The sequence below is a fragment of the Crocodylus porosus genome, unplaced genomic scaffold, assembly GCF_001723895.1.
Source record: "Crocodylus porosus isolate Cpor-Errol unplaced genomic scaffold, CroPor_comp1, whole genome shotgun sequence".
NCBI lineage: Eukaryota > Metazoa > Chordata > Crocodylia > Crocodylidae > Crocodylus > Crocodylus porosus.
Genome location: NW_017728931.1, coordinates 86,391,764 through 86,408,177, shown reverse-complemented (window position 1 = coordinate 86,408,177; position 16,414 = coordinate 86,391,764). Strand labels below are relative to the sequence as shown.

At 47.5% G+C, this 16,414-nt stretch overlaps 1 protein-coding gene across 2 annotated transcripts in view; it reads left to right on the top strand.

Moving 5' to 3' along the window:
• The window catches only part of SLC16A7 (solute carrier family 16 member 7), a 155,003-nt gene that overhangs the window by 129,519 nt on the left and 9,070 nt on the right, over positions 1 to 16,414 (top strand). For both annotated transcript variants that reach the window (XM_019543323.1, XM_019543324.1), the window contains exon 3: positions 14,611 to 14,754. In XM_019543323.1, coding sequence (XP_019398868.1) covers positions 14,611 to 14,754 — 144 coding nt within the window. The remainder of the gene's footprint in view (positions 1 to 14,610; positions 14,755 to 16,414) is intronic.

Below are 16,414 nucleotides of genomic sequence, written 5' to 3'. Positions count from 1 at the left end.
GTGTTGAAGTTAATTCAGTACCTGATGTTATGGGATCAGTGCAGTAAGTTATAAATGCTGTATAAAACAAAATAATACTGACATGCACAGAGGAATTAAAAAGAATGCTTTAAAATCATTCTTGTGTTGTTTCACCCTCATTGCTTTTATACCAATGAAATTGAAGCATTTTTCAGAAATGTGATCAAAACTGTAATAGAATTTGTTATTTTTTTTGTGCCAGGCTATTGAATTTTTTAAAAGTATGCTTTTTTTTTAATGTTTCCAGCCTCAGTGCTTCTCCCTGAAGAAACATGAGTATATGCAAAGCACATTTAACATACACACACATACAGAGCAGCCAGGCTTTAGAGAGGAAAATAACACTGCAATATGAAGTCCCATTTAGCCTTACTTAAACAATAATAAAAATAAAATATTTTTTAAATTTTCCAAGTATATGAATGTTTTAAATGTTATCAAAATTAAATTTGATTTGCTTGTCCTCTGGATGACACAGATATTTTTTTATAAGCATTATCAGGAAGTTACAATAAGTCTTTGCTGCTGAAGAAACAGCTTCTAAAAGAAAAATAAGGTTTTATTTTATTAAACTACTGCATTTTATGGTGTATAGGTCAATACGTTGTATAAGTCGACCCCGTATTTATGTTAAGAAAAAGTTAAGATTTTTGTATGTCCAGTGTATAAGTTGACCGTACCTCAGTGTGTGAGGCTTTGAAAGCCTAGGAGGGCTCATGGAAGAGGTGGCATGCTGACAGGCTCCCGGGAAGTTGGATCAAGCCCCTGGGTGCTCGAGCAACACATGGCCTGCTGGCAGCCCACCCAGCCAGCCCTGGTGGGTGCTGCCACCACAGGGGGAAGGACTGGGCCCCCCTGCAACTCAGGGACTGCCCAGTCCAATGGCAGCTTGCCAGGGCAGGCAGGGAGGCCCCACCAAAATCAGAATCAGGCCTCTCATCACTTTTGTCTTAAGCAGGTTTCGGTGACTGGCAGGACACCTGGCACCACCTGGGAAGGCACTAACTTGTCCCACAGGCAGTGCAAGGTATCACCCAGGGGTAGCAGAGGAGGCTGTCCCTGCCCAACATCCCTAGCCTCCCCCATACCCAACATCCTGCACTGCTCCTGGGGCAAGCCAGCCCCTTCCTGAGCAGCACCAGGCATCCTGCCAGGAGGCTGCTGAAGATACAAGTGGAGAGGGGATTGATCCTGCTTTCAGCAGAGTCTCCCTGACTGCCTCGTGGCTGGGGGACCAGCTGCCACCAGGCCAGACAGCCCCTGAACTGCGTGTGATCCATCCTTTCCTCCATGGCAGCAACATCCCATGGGGCCAGCTGGGCAGGCTGCCAGTGGGCCACGTGTTGCCTGACCTCCCAGGGGCCCAATCCAACTTCCCAGGATCTCACTAGCATGTCACCTCTCCCACAAGGTCGCCCAGGCTTCCAGCCCCTTGCACACGGAGATGGCAGACGGCATATAAGTCAAGGCTGAATGTTAAGACTTAAAAATTTGTCTTCAAAACTCAACTTATACACTGTGAACTATGGTAACCCAGTGCTGTTGTCCGAACAGAGTACAGACATCATACAGTTAGGTTTTGTAGATAGTACAATATCATCTTTGTACAGCCTTTTAAAAAAAATTGTAAACTTCAGGCTCTTCCAATCTAAGAAACTATGTGCATTGGCTTTGCCTACAATAATGTCAAATTTGTACTTGTGTTTATATCTTTTGCCTTAACTGATTTACCACAAATAAAATCGTTATACTTAATTTTAATTTATTTTATATCTTTTATGTACAAAAATGACATGCTATTCAAACAGGATTATTTTAAATTGACAAAGTGATTAAGTAAGGTTGTAAAAAGTGTTCTTTATTAACTTATGTTTAAAAGATGATACCTATAGCGGCTAACCCCTCCTGTTATTTTCTGTGCATTTGATTAGATTATCATACATTTAAGTTATAAAACTTTTTTTCTATCAAAGAAATGTTATCTATTTATGGGAGATCTGTCTAAAAGAAAAGTTTTTGGTTGTAGCATTAAAAAAATTGATGGAATGGAGAGGAAGGCAGGAATTCTAGTATCCCAGATTCCCTTCCTTTTATAAATTAATGGAGTGTACCTAATATATTTGGACTGATAAATGTTATTCTACCTCAGAGCTCTGCAGGATATAGATTTTATGCCAAATAAATCCTCCTTTATTCTACTTTGTGGCCTCAAAACCTATCTGCCACTACCATTAACTCTAGCTATTATGAAATGGAAATATTGTTGTCTGGTTTGCATCCTTTGAGCTTTTAGACACATTAGGCATAAAGTTGTTTTATTGTCTCCAGTGTTATATCATTCATGAACTGTGTATTTCTAGGGAGGAAAAAAATGAGAGAAAGGAAATACAAGTGTGTAAGTGGAAAAGAAAGAAATACTGTATTAAACATAGTGTCCTAAACATTCATTTCAACAGGTATTTTTTAAAAGAGAACATTTTATTGGTTAAGTTTTGTTCAGATCTTAGCAGTACAATAACTTATTTTTAAAAGGAAAGTGGTCATCTTGTTTAATATCTGCTTTTTACTTCTGCCTATTATTTAGTCTTTGTACTCCTTTTAACAGCATGTTTAGCAAGAAGCAAAAATTAAATGGTGATTGAAAAGACAAAATAGCAAAAGAGGAAAAAAATAGATCTTGTTTCAATCTTCGCTGTTTGCAATTCTGTTTATATCGGGGTAACAATAATACACTACAGTTCTTCTCCAAGTGAGAGTTCAATTCCACACACAGACAGTGAAGCCACGGTAGTTTCCATCAGATAATACTTTGTGGGCTTAACTTTACCACAGTACAGAGAGGGCAACGCAAATTGTATTCCACAGTGAAGTCCTTTCGAACAGAACACTTAGCTACAATAGAAAAAAAAAGGCAGCACTAAGTGCGGCTTTTGGGATGTACAGGTTTTGTATTAGGCCATTGTGAGAGGGTGTCTTTCACACTTGCACCTTTAAGAGTTCTCAAAGGCACCTTCATATCTCTTTATATATAAAGGTTCTTGCCCCTAAAAAGTATTAAGTCAATTTATAATAGAGCTCCTGCAAAATACAACAGCCTACATTTATCAGTGACAAACAATTGTGTAGATTCTATGTACAGTAGTCAGCTAATGAATATAAAGTAGTGTAATTTTCACCAACCTGACACCCAGCAAGTGTGCAAAATAAATGTACTCTACTTTCTGGTTCTATCACCTGTTCTGCATCATGTGTAGTCATTTACACCAATGGACAATGGGTATAAAATGTTTGCATTCTTATTTGAGTGTTTTGTATCCATCCACCATGGATGAGTGGAAATGATTACTGCCCAATAAAACAGGCATACACTGACTGCTCAATAAAAACCTTTAATCCCACTTAACTTTGTTACCTGTAAATGCAAGTATTAAACAGGTTTAGTTACTGAGCAGTGATGTACAAGTAGACACAACCTGGGAACTAGTTTGCTCCCAGGTGTACCCAGCCACTAGGGGGGCTGGCTTCAGGTCTAAGCTAGGAGCCTCTTCTGCGTCAGGGCTGGACTGCCTCTATGGCAGCCCTTGCCTGCAAACATTTAACAGCCTGCAAATATTTTTAGCCCTGGGACACACTCATCAGGGAGACTGAGGGCACTCTAGGCCCTGTGTGTCTCCCTGGGCAGGCCACAGGCTACCCCAGCACTGCTGCTTGGCACCTTCCCGCTGCCTGGCTGCCGAATCAATACCATCAAGGCAAGCAGTGCCATTGAGGCCAGGCCTGTCAGCTCCCTGGCCGAGCTGCAGGTAGCTTCTAACCAGCAAGGCCAGTGCCACCTGCTTGCGGCACACCCCCAGCAGCCTGCTCTGTACCTGCAGGTGCTGCGGGACATTTCCTCTGCCATGCAGCTGACTGTCCCATTCAATGGCCATGCACTATTGCTGGTAGCTGTTCAGGCCCGGCAGCTTAGGGACAGCTGTGTGAGGGCCCAGAGAGCTGTTGTGGGACCCACCATGGCCTCCTGGCCTCCTCCCCGTCTGTGGGCATGCCCATGTCTTTGCTCTCCACCCAGGACCCCAACTGGACCAAGGAGGAGACTGGTGACCTCATGGTGCCAAGGAGTGAGACAAAAATGCAGCAACAGTTTAAGTAGGGCAGCCAGGCCAACATGCATATTTGTGAGGCACTGTCAGGCTGGATGCAGGAGTGAGGGTACAAACAGTTGGTGCAACAGTGCCTCATAAAGGTCAAGCCCTTGTAGGCACAGTGGATTGCCATGACGAACCACAATTATTGGTCTGGCCATGGCCGCAAGTCCATGTCCTTTATGCAGCAGCTGATGACCATTCTTGTACCCTGGGACCCAGTCCACAGCCATGGACTATACACCAGCACGGGCAGCGTGCCCAAGCCCCTGCCCCAGCCTGGCACCCCCAGTGATGCATCACTGGGGGAGGGACCCTTGGACACCCACTGGCCTGTCCTGCCCAGCTTCCCAGCTGCAGTTTCCACCAGCAGCTTGATGAGCCCTAGCCAGCACCTGCCTTACCAGCTCTGCAGCCCCATTCCCAGCCATGAGGAATGGCTGGCCACCAGCATCGCCAGCTTCTGCCCGGGGGGGGGCCCCCGGCCGGGCGCCTTCACTCCATGACCTGTGGCCCAAGGACACCAGCCATAGCTTCACACCATCGCTGACAGGGAGGACCTCACTGACCCACCAGCCACAACAGCCACAGCCACATGGTAAGGCCCACACTCCCCAGGGTCCTCCCTGCCCCTGTCCCAGCTCCCACCCCTACCCTCCATCCCCATCTGACCTGCCCTCAGTCCTCTGGCCTCAGCTTCCCCTGCCACAGAATGCAGAGAGGCAGGAGAAACTGCTAAACTTTATAAAACAGCCGATGCCTCTGCATCTAGGTGGACATGGGCCTCTCATATACCTAGGAACATGTTGATGCTGGTGGTGATATTCTCTTTGGTTGTGAGGGGCAGGAATGCATAGTGAAGCCACAGGTAGCTCTCCAGTTTTCAGTAGAGATTGTAGGGCAGCCTGGGCTTGCCCCCTGTGCCATTGTAGCCCCACCTAGAGTGGCAAGACACCAGCAAGCACCTGACCCTCCCTGCAGACACACAGCTGTACCAGAAGTGCAGGTGTGCCTGGGGCACCATGAGAATTATCAGCAGCAGGGCATAGTGGGTTGGGCACCCTTCGGTCTGTGCAAGTAGCTCATCGTGCACTGCAAATAGCCCTCAGACACATACAGCAGGGGCAAGTTCAGGGTGCAGTTGTATCATGGTGGGGGCCTGGCCCCAGGGCTCCTCCCTGGAGAGGACCCCAGCAGGGAGGGCAGGGTCCGGGCAGCTCCTTACCCCAATTGTTCAGTAGCCCTGAACCCCCCCACCCATCCTCAGCCCACGTATTGTGGGCGGTACAGCAGCACAGCACACCAGTTGGCCTGCAGAAGGGGAGAGGGGTCTGGAGCCACTGCAGCAGGTGCTGCCAGGAGCCTGGCCTGTCCCATCCTGGGAAGGGGATGGGGGAAGTAGGCTGCCTGCTACCAGCACCCAGCAGCCCTTCAGCTCTGGGGGGGCTTGGCCAGTGGCTGCCTAGGCCCAGTCCTGCCCAGCTGACTTATTATGGTCCCTGAGCACCCATGCATAGCCATCCCGAATCTGAGGCTGGGCAGTGCACAGCCCCTGGTACAAAGCAACTTATCTCTGAAATGTTGCAAACTCTCACAAAAAGCTTCTGTCTCATGGTTCTGCAGGTCCTGCAGATGGACTCAGGGAAGAAGCCACACTTAGCAGCGAGAATACAGTCTCAGGGTCACTGGTGCACACAGGCAGTGCTGCAGTTCCACCAGAGGCCCACAATGGACCACACTATCCTCTTCCAGTGGGTGGTGGCAGTCTTGGAGGAGTGTATGGAGGACACATAGGCCTGGGGGACAGAGGACATAACCTGCAAGGACACACAGGACTAGTGTGAAGAGGCATAGGACTGGCATGAGGAGAGCGGGACCAAGCAGACCAGGAGTTCTGGGCTGAGCTCCTGGCCCTCAAGCGCAAGTGGCTCCAAGTGCTGCGAGAGCAGAATGCCATCCTGGGCTGGGCAGTGCAAGCCATGGATGATGACAGCTGGGTGCTGGACACTATTCTAGCCCTGGAGGTCACCTTCATGCTGCCCACTGCCCAGCCTCTAACCTAGGGGTGGGCAAAATACGGCCCATGAGGCCATTCTATCCTGCCTGTAGACCCCCTAAAAATTTTAGAAAATTAATATTTATCTGCCCTTGGTTCCTGTAAAAAATGACAGGAACCAAAGGCAGTAGGACCCAGGGGAAGCTTGGCAGGCTCCCACAACAGCAGGGCCCACCCGGCCATGCCCCAGCAGCTGGAAGCTAGCACAGGGGATTCTGGCCTGGGACCACATGGCTGCCGCATGCCAGAACCTCAGGTAAGGGGGAAAGGGCAGGGGAGGACCCTGAGGAAAAGTGGTCCCGGGGAAAAGCTGAACACGGGGGTAGGGAAAAGTGGCCCCTTGCCCTCCCTGTGGCCAATGTCCTGCGCTGCAGCTGCTCACAGCCTGCCTGGGGCTGCCTGTGCCTGCTCCAGACAGCCCCACTCAGGCTGCGAGAGGCTGCAGCAGGAAGCGCCAGCCACGGAGCAGGCAAAGGGCTTTTCCCCAGGCTCCATCCCAGCACAGAGGAAAGTGGCCCCGCCCCCCGCCACATGGCCAGTGCTCCCTGCTGCAGCCACTTGCAGCCCACGCGGGACTGTCCTGAGCAGGCACAAGCAGCCCCACATGGGCTGCAAGTGGCTGCAGTGTGGAATGCCAGGCTGCTTTTCCTCCCCCGCGCTCAGCACCACCTTGTAACTCGGCTCCACTGTGCCTCCTCCAGACAGCCCTGCATGGGCTGTGAGCCCTGTGTGGGCTGCCTAGCGCATAAGCTCCGGGTGGGCAGCAGCAAGTGGTGGGGTCACAGCTGCTGCCGCCAACAGACGATTCCAGAGCTGGCTCAGAGCCCAGGCTGGCAGTGGGGCCAGGTTACAAGCTGGTGCTGAGTGCAGGGAAAAGTGACCCCTCATTCTCCCTGTGGCCAGAGCCCTGCTCTGTAGTCACTTGCAACCCACATGGGGCTGCCTGTGCCTGCTCCAGACAGCCCTGCATGGGCTGCGAACACCTGCAGCAGGGAGTGTTGGTCATGGGGTGGGAAAGGGGCCAGTTTTCCCTGTGCTCAGCACCAGCTTCTTTCCTGCTGGCAAGTGGGGGGTTGGGCTGTCTGCTGCCTCCTGCCTGTACCGCAGGGCTTGGAGCCCTGGGAGTGATCAGGTGCGGTACCCAGCAGGAGCACGAGGCCTGCACTGGTGTCTCAGGGCCAGTGCCAGCAGGGCCCAGAGCAGGGTGGCAGGAGCGTGGGGTCCCAGCTGGCAGGGGCTCTATGGAGCCGGGCCAGCTCATCCCTTTCCCTGCTGGTGCAGCCCAGCCCAGCCACGGACCCCTAGGAGCCTGTGCCCTACTTTGGGCCCCACGGGTGCTGGCCCTGGGACATTGCTCCCAAGACATTGGGACAGTGGTCCCAAGATGGTGACCAGGGGGCAGGGCACCTGTCAAGGGGCGGGGCTACCCATGCAGCCCTCAACAGCCTGCCAAAACTGGATAAGTGGCCCTCTGCCCAAAATAATTGCCTGCCTCTGCTCTAACCTTAGCTCCACATGCCCCTGGTAACTGCCCACTGCCCATCAGCAGGCCTCAACCTGGACCTGAGAGAAGGTCTTGTGGCATCTGGCCTGGGTTCCTCCCTGGCCCAGTCCCTGTCCCAGATCCACCACCACCCAGCCCCCATGCCTGGGCCCAGGCCCGCCACTTGCCCTGGCTCCACACAGGCACAGAGCTGGAGCTGCCAGCAGCAGGCCCAGGACTGCACGCTGGCCCTGCTGGCCATGGACAGCACCTAGCAGAGGGTGGGCTGCCTGCACCACAGAACCAGTGGCCACCATTGCTGCTGGGTGAGCCCCCAGCCAACTGCATTCACCTCTGCATCTATATCCACCTCTGCATCTATATTCCATGAAACTACATACAACACTTTGTACATAGTTTGCATAGGGAAGAGGATTTTTTACTGTTGGGTAGAGAAGGTGGTGGAGGGACTCAGTGTGTTGGGGAGGGAGAGGAGAGGTGAGGTGATATGAGGGGAATAAAGACTTGTTCTTCTGACATATGTCTACAGTGAGTATAGTGCTGGGGGTGGGCGGGATGCTACGGGGTCCCTGAACAGTGGAGCAGGTGAGCTAGAGCAGGGAGTGCAGGAGGAAATGGTCAGCTAGAGCCTCCCGCATGCAATGTCCTGGTCCCCACTGATGGGTGCATGGCTCTTCTGGTGGCTTAGCAGGGCGGACTCACCACTGCCACTGCTGCCACAGGAGATGCTCCTGCCTCCAAGCGTCGTCTGCCCACCACACCTCCTCCACCCAGGCCTCACAGAACAGCTCCTCTGGGCCTCACAGGTGTTATGCAGCACACAGGCTGTGATGATGACCTGGGAGAGGTTGTCCTTGTTGACCTCGAGGCAGGTGGTGAGAGAGTGCCAGCAGCTCTTGAGTCAGCTGAAGTCGCACTCCACCAGGACATGGGTATGGCCCAGGTAGTAGTAAAAGTGGGCCTGGTGGGGGTTCAGCTGGCCAGTGTAGGGCCACATCAGCCAGAGAAGTAGTAGGTAGGCAAGGTCCCCAGTGAACAGGGGCAGAACCACAATGGCACCAAATGCAAGTCTAGCACCCCTGGCGCTAAGCACCCTGTGGCAGGACACTGTTTGTGCCTGCCACTTTAAAGGCTGGACTTGCAAAACACATGGGCATTGTGGGCAATACCCACCCAGCCAGCACTCCTGTGGGTGAACGTCCCATGGTGATCTACAACAGTTTGCAGGACAAGAGTGAAATCCGATATGGCTGTAATAGGGGTGGCTTCTGTCGGTTAGGCAGGTGACTGGTACGTGGGTCCTATCTAGGGCCTTGCTACATTGGGGGAATCCAAGTGCACAGAACCCTGCCACCACTGCCAGGGAGTTGTGGATGTGGAGCATGGTGTACCCTAGCATGTCCTGGAGGACTCCGCAGACCTCCAGGACAGCCTCCCTGGAAGCAGCCTTGCCTACACCAAACAGGTTTCTGAAGTATCAGAGACCAGTGGGCATGGCCAGCTGTCTGCAGGGAGGGCCAGGGGCATGCTGGTGTCCTGCCACTCTAGGTGGCGCCAGAGGTGCTGAAAGAGGTTCTGGAAGTTGGCCCAACTTATGCGGAAGGTGCCCAGCCCCTGCTCAACATCTCAAGTGTGCTGGACAATGTGCAGCCACCAGTCCTAGCTGGTGCAGCGGGCCCAGAGGTGGCAGGGCTGGAGGCTGAGAAGGAAGATGGTGGCCCTGGTGGTGGTGTCCAGAAGCCCCTCATCAGCATCCCTGCTGGGGACAGCTGTGTATGGTGGTGGTGGCAGTCCTGGGACAGCATGCTGTTGTCAGACAGGTAATCACTAAGTGTGGGGGAGCCAGGTAGGGCAAGATTTCCAACAGGGCCGCCCTTGGGGGGAGCAAATTGGGGCAACTGCCCCAGGCCCTGTTCTTTGGGAGTTCCCACAGAGCTGGGCGGAGAGGCCACAGCTGAAGTTTAGTCCACCTGCCCACCCAAACCTGCCGATGACCCTCTTCACCTTGACTTCCCAGCATGACTCCAACCACCAATGAACATGTGCACAAGTGAGGACCCAATCTACAATCACATAACTTAAAGTAAGCCACATGATCATAGACTGAATTATGGAGATGCCTGTATGTGCCCTAAATTGCTGTGCTACAGGAGCAGTTATAAAAACTGGTTAAGACGAGAGGATTCAGCATGGGATTATGGTGAAGAATTGGAGACTGCTGATTTTGAAAGCTGGCAAATATGTCATCTGTGAGAAACTCCTTGGTTGAACCTGGTAGAAGACCTAGTTAAAGAAAAAGCTGCAGGTGAGAACTCTCGATCCTTTCACTAAGCATCTCCTGTGCCATCTTTGGCCTGGGAAGGCCAAGTAGTTCTTCTGAGAAGCTGAGCTGACCAAAAGAGCAGGATTTCCAGTTCCCAGCCAGGGTTATTAGGTCTGATCCAGTGATGAAGGCAAGAATCTGAAGTAGGGCCAGGCCAGCATTCAATGGCAAGAACCAGAGTCATGAATCAAAAGACATGAACCCAGAACAGAAACTAGGAGCCTTAAACCAAAGTCAGAATTCAGGGCTATAAACCAAAAGGCAGAACAAAGTCAGAAACTGAGAAGCAGGAACCAAAGTAAAAAAACAGGAGTGAGCAGCTAGGGCCACCTACTAGAAAGCAGGAACCAAAGTCAAGAGTTAATTGTTCAGCAACTCTCAAATATTAAACAGCCTGAAGCTGGGTACAAGGAGTGGGTTTAAATAGAGGCCCTGCAGGCTTTGTCAGCCAGTTAGGTGGCATGCAGGCACTGGCAGCCATGCAGAGCTCAGTTTGTGTTCACTCTGTCTCTGGGTCAACTGTTACCTCAGGATCCCTGGGGTGGAAGAGTGAAAACTAAAGCTTCATGATACAGCTGAAACTGTGGTTCTTTATAGTCTTGTTTGCTAGCATTTGACTTGGGGACGTCTTTCACAGCCACTGACTTGGGGAAATCCTTGTTGTTTTCCACACCCTTCAGTGTAATAGAATTGTTGTTAGACTCTGAACCTGTTAAGAAAAAGATACACACTGGGAAGAAATCTTTCTCACCCCCAAGGGGAACCCAGATAGCCTTTTTTCCCCAGTCTGATAAAAAGAAGTGTAAATGACTGGAAAGAAAACATTGGGGTGGTGGGTAAGCAGACCTAAGAAAGGAAATTCTAGAAATGACCAAGTGTAAAGGGAGGGCACTAACATAATCTTATGCTGTTATTAATTTCTTTGTTGAGAAAGTAAATCCCTTGGTCTGAGGTTATTTTTGATCTGCTTCACATCCTTTATAATTTTACCAAAAAAAAAGTTGCCTTGTTTTTGCACATGCCCGCAGATGGCTTCCTTAAAGAGTTTCAAGGCGGCAGGAGTGGTGTATATGATAGCCTAACTGAAAGCATATGTACCACAAGAATTAATCAACACTAGCCCTCTCAGATTTTGACTACCTGGTCTCTCACAAATGAAGCCGCCAAGTATAAGCTGTGGAGCTTGAACATATACATATACATGTTTGGGATGTAGGTCAGAGAGATGGGACAAAAAGGTGGCTGTCCTTTTTGTCATCAGCTTCCAAAAGACATCTCTAGTATCTTCCAAAAAATGCAGCCTTGTCCAAAACTATTCCTTTGTGATCTTCTAATCCCCTCTACCTGACTCTCCAAGCCCTCCCCACAAAGGCCTTTTATCTTTTTCTCATGAGAAGAAATGCAAATTTCTATAAGCACATAACTCCAGTGGTACCAGTCCATATCCAGGTGAAGTTTTATGTGTGAACTATGTAATGTATGAAAAGCTAAATGGCTTAGGACACAGGCTTTGAGAGTTCATCTTCCTCCTTGTCCCTCAGTATAATGGTTGGCATTTTGGCAGAACAGAGCAGGGTAAAAAATTAATTTAAATAGTTTGTCATAAAGTTCAGTTTCAGATTCACCACTTCCCCTCTCCCTCCCCCCATGAATTCAGGTTTACAAATCTAGCTAAATTTCATATTTATAAAAGAGTAAATAAATCTCATAATAGACCAAACAATTTGTTTAATGCAAAATGAATATATAAGTGTATATTATATCAACAAAAAATACAGAAGAATTTTCTTTTGGGTTGACACCTCCCACCTCATGCTGCTGAAGAACTGAAATACAGTGTTACTCACACAACCCTAAGGCCTTTTCCTGATTGGAACTTGTTCTACCAAAGGTTCATAAGACCACACAAGTTTCATAATCTTCAGGATGCAATGCATGGCACTGCTTTGATCAAGGCTTTCTTTGGGATTTTTCTCTTCTGTGAATGCTAATCCTGTCTATGGCTAGTTCCACAAAAAGAAATGCTGCTATATCACATATAAAACTGTTTCTGGCCTGCCCAGAAACCCAGACTACTGGCTATCTCATGAGATGTCCTGTCAGCTAAACCTCTTGACTCTGTATAACTGTGCTTGAAACCTTGTGTTAAGTATCCAGATTTTATTTTGTGTAACCAAACTAATGGACATATAAATTGATTTTTAAGTAGACAATCGACTGTATTCAATGGACAGTTATGCTTATACAAAAGACGGTATAGTATACCATGGAGACTTTTGCTATTAACCCATTACTAACAGTAAAAGATTTAGGGCAGGTCAATATCGGAGCTCAAACAACAACATATTGCAAAGAACATAGGTTTTCAAGTTTGTTGAGCCTTCTTTTTTCTTATAATGGATATTCTGGCATTAATTTATGTCACTATTATGGAGCAAATATAGTGTAAGAGCCAAAATGATTTGCAGTAAAACCAAATGCAGTACTTGACATTTCATTTTATTGCTGGTGTCTCTTGTAGCTCCACTTTTAAACATCAGTTTGCATTTGTTCCCTTTTGTTTTTCTGTTTAAACATAGTGAATGTCATGCTTACAAAACCTAGACTGGTAATTCTGATTAGGACCAGATATAATAGAATCAGAAGTTGTGTTACATCCTTAAAGTGCTCTGATAGCACTTAGTACGTGTGATACCGCCTATTCATTTAAAGGACTTGTAAGTGTACATTATGTTTAGATGCCTAGTGTCTATTTGTTTGATATTAACATAATTACACTATAAATTAAATTTTTCTTGAAACTAAAGACCAGAGCTGTAGCTATATTTTCAAGTTTATAGGTTATAGGGCCCCTTTATATGTGCAGGTAAAGGTGTGATTAGATCTAATGTGTGATTCACACAAAATTATGCCTCCTGCCATTCCACAAGTGCATTGCAGGAGACATGATTGTGAGATCACATGTTAGATCCAATTATGCCCTATTGCCAGTACAGGAGGAGCCCAATCCTAGGCTTCCCCTGCATCAGCAAGAAGCAGGGTCCCATGGCTGGGAGCCTCCCTTTGTTGAGGGGCTTCCCAGTCATGGGGCCCATGCACAGCCAGGACCAAGAGTCCCTCAGGTGTGGAAGTCTTGGTCTTGGCTGCCTGTGTGGCACTGCTGGGACTGAGAGCCCCATCAGGTGTGGGACTCTGTCCCAGCTGTGCAACTTGGACCAAGAGCCTCATCAGCTGTGCGCCTCTCAAGCCCCTACAGCTGTGTGAAGCACCCCACAGCAGGGAGATTACACTGGCTGGGAGACTGCAGCACCTGTGTTCTCTCAGTGGTAGACTACACATGCAAATTAAAGCTGGATAGAAACTAGCTATAAAGTTATTACACATTTTTGAGCAATATCTTTACAGCTAGTGGGATCATTTTAATGCTCAATAGTTCATTTGAACGTGTCGCCAGTCTAAATTTATTGCGCAATTAACAAGGTAACCGTGCAATAGATATAATGTGTACAGGGGACCTTAGTGTAATGACACTGAACCGTGCCTTAGACTTTGTTAGTCAACACAGTCTACCTATTATATTCATTAGTGCTATTAATGCTGCCTATTATCACTCATCTTCAGAACAAGTCAAGCTTCACTTGTGTTTAATTTATACTCTGATTTATACTCTGATTAAACAAGATTCTTGAGCACATGCCTAACTTTAAGTAGGTATGTGATCCCACTGACATACTAAAAGTATCCTACACAAGTTAACAGGCAACTATAAAATTCCCCAAAGTTTCCGTACTATTAAACTACATTATTATCGGATTCTTTTAAAAATCTCTTCTGCTGCAATAGCAATAGTTTTTTTCCTTCTATTTCAAATCCTGAGCTGGACTTCACAGTATGGGCCTGACTGATCAAAATATCCAGGATGGGGGTGAGGAGGCTGTGGCCACACCCCTTAAGGGGTGCGACCCATGAGCAGTGAATTCACCACAATGCTGGTGCAAGCTTCTGTCATAGTCATCACTTTGACAAGATTCCAGAGCCCAGGTGTTGAATGCTGCTATTATTCATCACCCCCAAACCTCCTCTGAATTCAGCATCAGGAGAAAAGTGTGGATGAGTGGTGATGACATTGACCTGCTGGGCTCTGGCATTGCTTTAAATCTATGCCTCCAGCAGGATCCCACAGCAACAAGCCGGTGAGCTCAAAGAGCTTGCTGCACGTGGGTCACACAGCTGAAGACATCCTTCTTTCTTTTCATGGATCCTCCCCAAACCTGGCCTGTCCCAGTGTTCCTTGCCTTCCCAAGTGTTCCTTTGAGTGGGATCATTTTTGTTTCCTGAGAATGGTAATAAGCAAGCTTGTATCATTCATGTCTTACATCCTTTGATCCAGATTCATGACTGAAATATTTATCAAAGCCATGCGTCTGTGACACATGACTATGACTCTAACTTCAAGCACATAAATATTTGCCCATCATGCCTGCAGTGAAGACATCTACGCATTCCTAACTGCAAATATATGTATAACAACGTGACTGAAAATTTGTTCATTTCTTGCCATCAGGTCCCATAAGCAGCGTCTTGGTGAACAAATATGGTAGCCGGCCGGTAATGATAGCAGGAGGCATATTGTGTTCATTTGGAATGATTGTATCCTCTTTCTGCAATAGTGTTCTGGAACTTTACATATGTATAGGTGTTGTTGGAGGTAAGTAACTTGTTCAGAATTTACTATCACTATATTTAATGTTTATAATATCATTGTACAGAATAGGTGCCCTAGACATAGACAAGAGTGTTGTTGTGCTAGGCATACTACAAACACAGATAAGACACTCCATCTAATTCATTCTATTTATCCTGAAGTATGTTTCTTTGAATGACTTTCTGGGATATTAAATTATTTCTTAGGATATTTCAGAAACATACTATTATTTTATTCAGTAAATGCAATATATATGTTCCAAACTGTGCTGCACTTTAAAATTGATTGCCTTGTGATGACTCTTAGTATAGTTATTTCTATTGGATTTTGCATTGATCACTTTAGCTCCTAATCATAACGTAGTTTGAACTCAGTAGCAGAGAGACTAGAAGATACCTAATAAAGATACAAGTTCTTTTAGGCCCACAAATATATATATATAAGTGCTCTGAAATAGAGTGCTCGCTCCTGCAAAAAAATATATATATATTTATTTATTTATTTTATTTTTGCAGGAGTGAGCTGCAAGGGCTGGGAGGCAGAGTGGTAGGACTGAGGGGCAGGAGAGGAGCGCCAGGGGTGGGGAGTAGAGGCAACAGCAGCCAGCTTGATCCAAGCTGACAGGGAGGCTAGATCTGGAAATGTGGGGAGCAGCAGGGACCCAGTCAAGACAGACAGGGGCTGGCATGGCTGCTGAGATCCTGCCAGCCCCCAGCTGCCTGCAATCTGGGATACCTACCCTGCCCCTGAGAGCAGGTGAGCTGTGCAGGCACAGAGCCAACTTGGCTTCTAGCCCTGCACCGACTGTCCAGCAGCCCTCTAAGGGCAGATCAAAGTAGGGCAGGTTAGAGGGAGTATTAACCCTTAACATACAAGTGCTCAAAGCACATGCTAATGTTAACACCAGTTAAAATTAGCAGGTGCTAAATGTAATGTGTGACAAGGTCCTAAGGGCTTAACAGTGAATTCAGAGCAGCCCCACCGCTTTATTGCCAGGTTCAGAGCATGCTTGTGGACACAAGTAAGTGGGAGTGTTTAGCTCCATCCTGACCAGGCCCTCCCCTGCTGTATACAGAAGCCTGTATAGCCTTCCCCATATTTTATAACAGTTCAGCTCCTCCTTGACCACGGATTTCATGCTGCAAATTTATTAGTAATTATTAACAATTTTAAACCTTACTTTGCTTACACATTCAACTCCAAATAAGGATAGAGATAAAAAAAAGAGAGGATTATACCCGTAAAATAAAGCTGCTAATTTTTTTAGATTAGATGATATTTTAAAACGTTTGTGAAGTGAACAAAGAGGAAACTATATTACAGCTTAGTAAGATAAAAATGGTATAGTCAAGGTTTTGATACCATTTTTCCTCTGTTACTCCTTTGTCTATATCATTGCTCAAAAATTACTAGTTTTCGCTTTTATTCCAGTGCAGTACAGGAAAATGTCAAAACTCTAGTGTAGTGTTAGAATGATGTTGTAGTCGTAATGGTCCAGGAATAATGCGAGAAGCATGTATTGCACCAACTGCATAGTTGAAATAAAGTTAGACATGCTTTCAAATGCATGACATTCTCATCAGGCCAGACATTCCATGGACAGTAAACCTTCTGAAAAGCAATGAAACTATAATTCATTCTCTGATACTGATTTTTTTTTCTC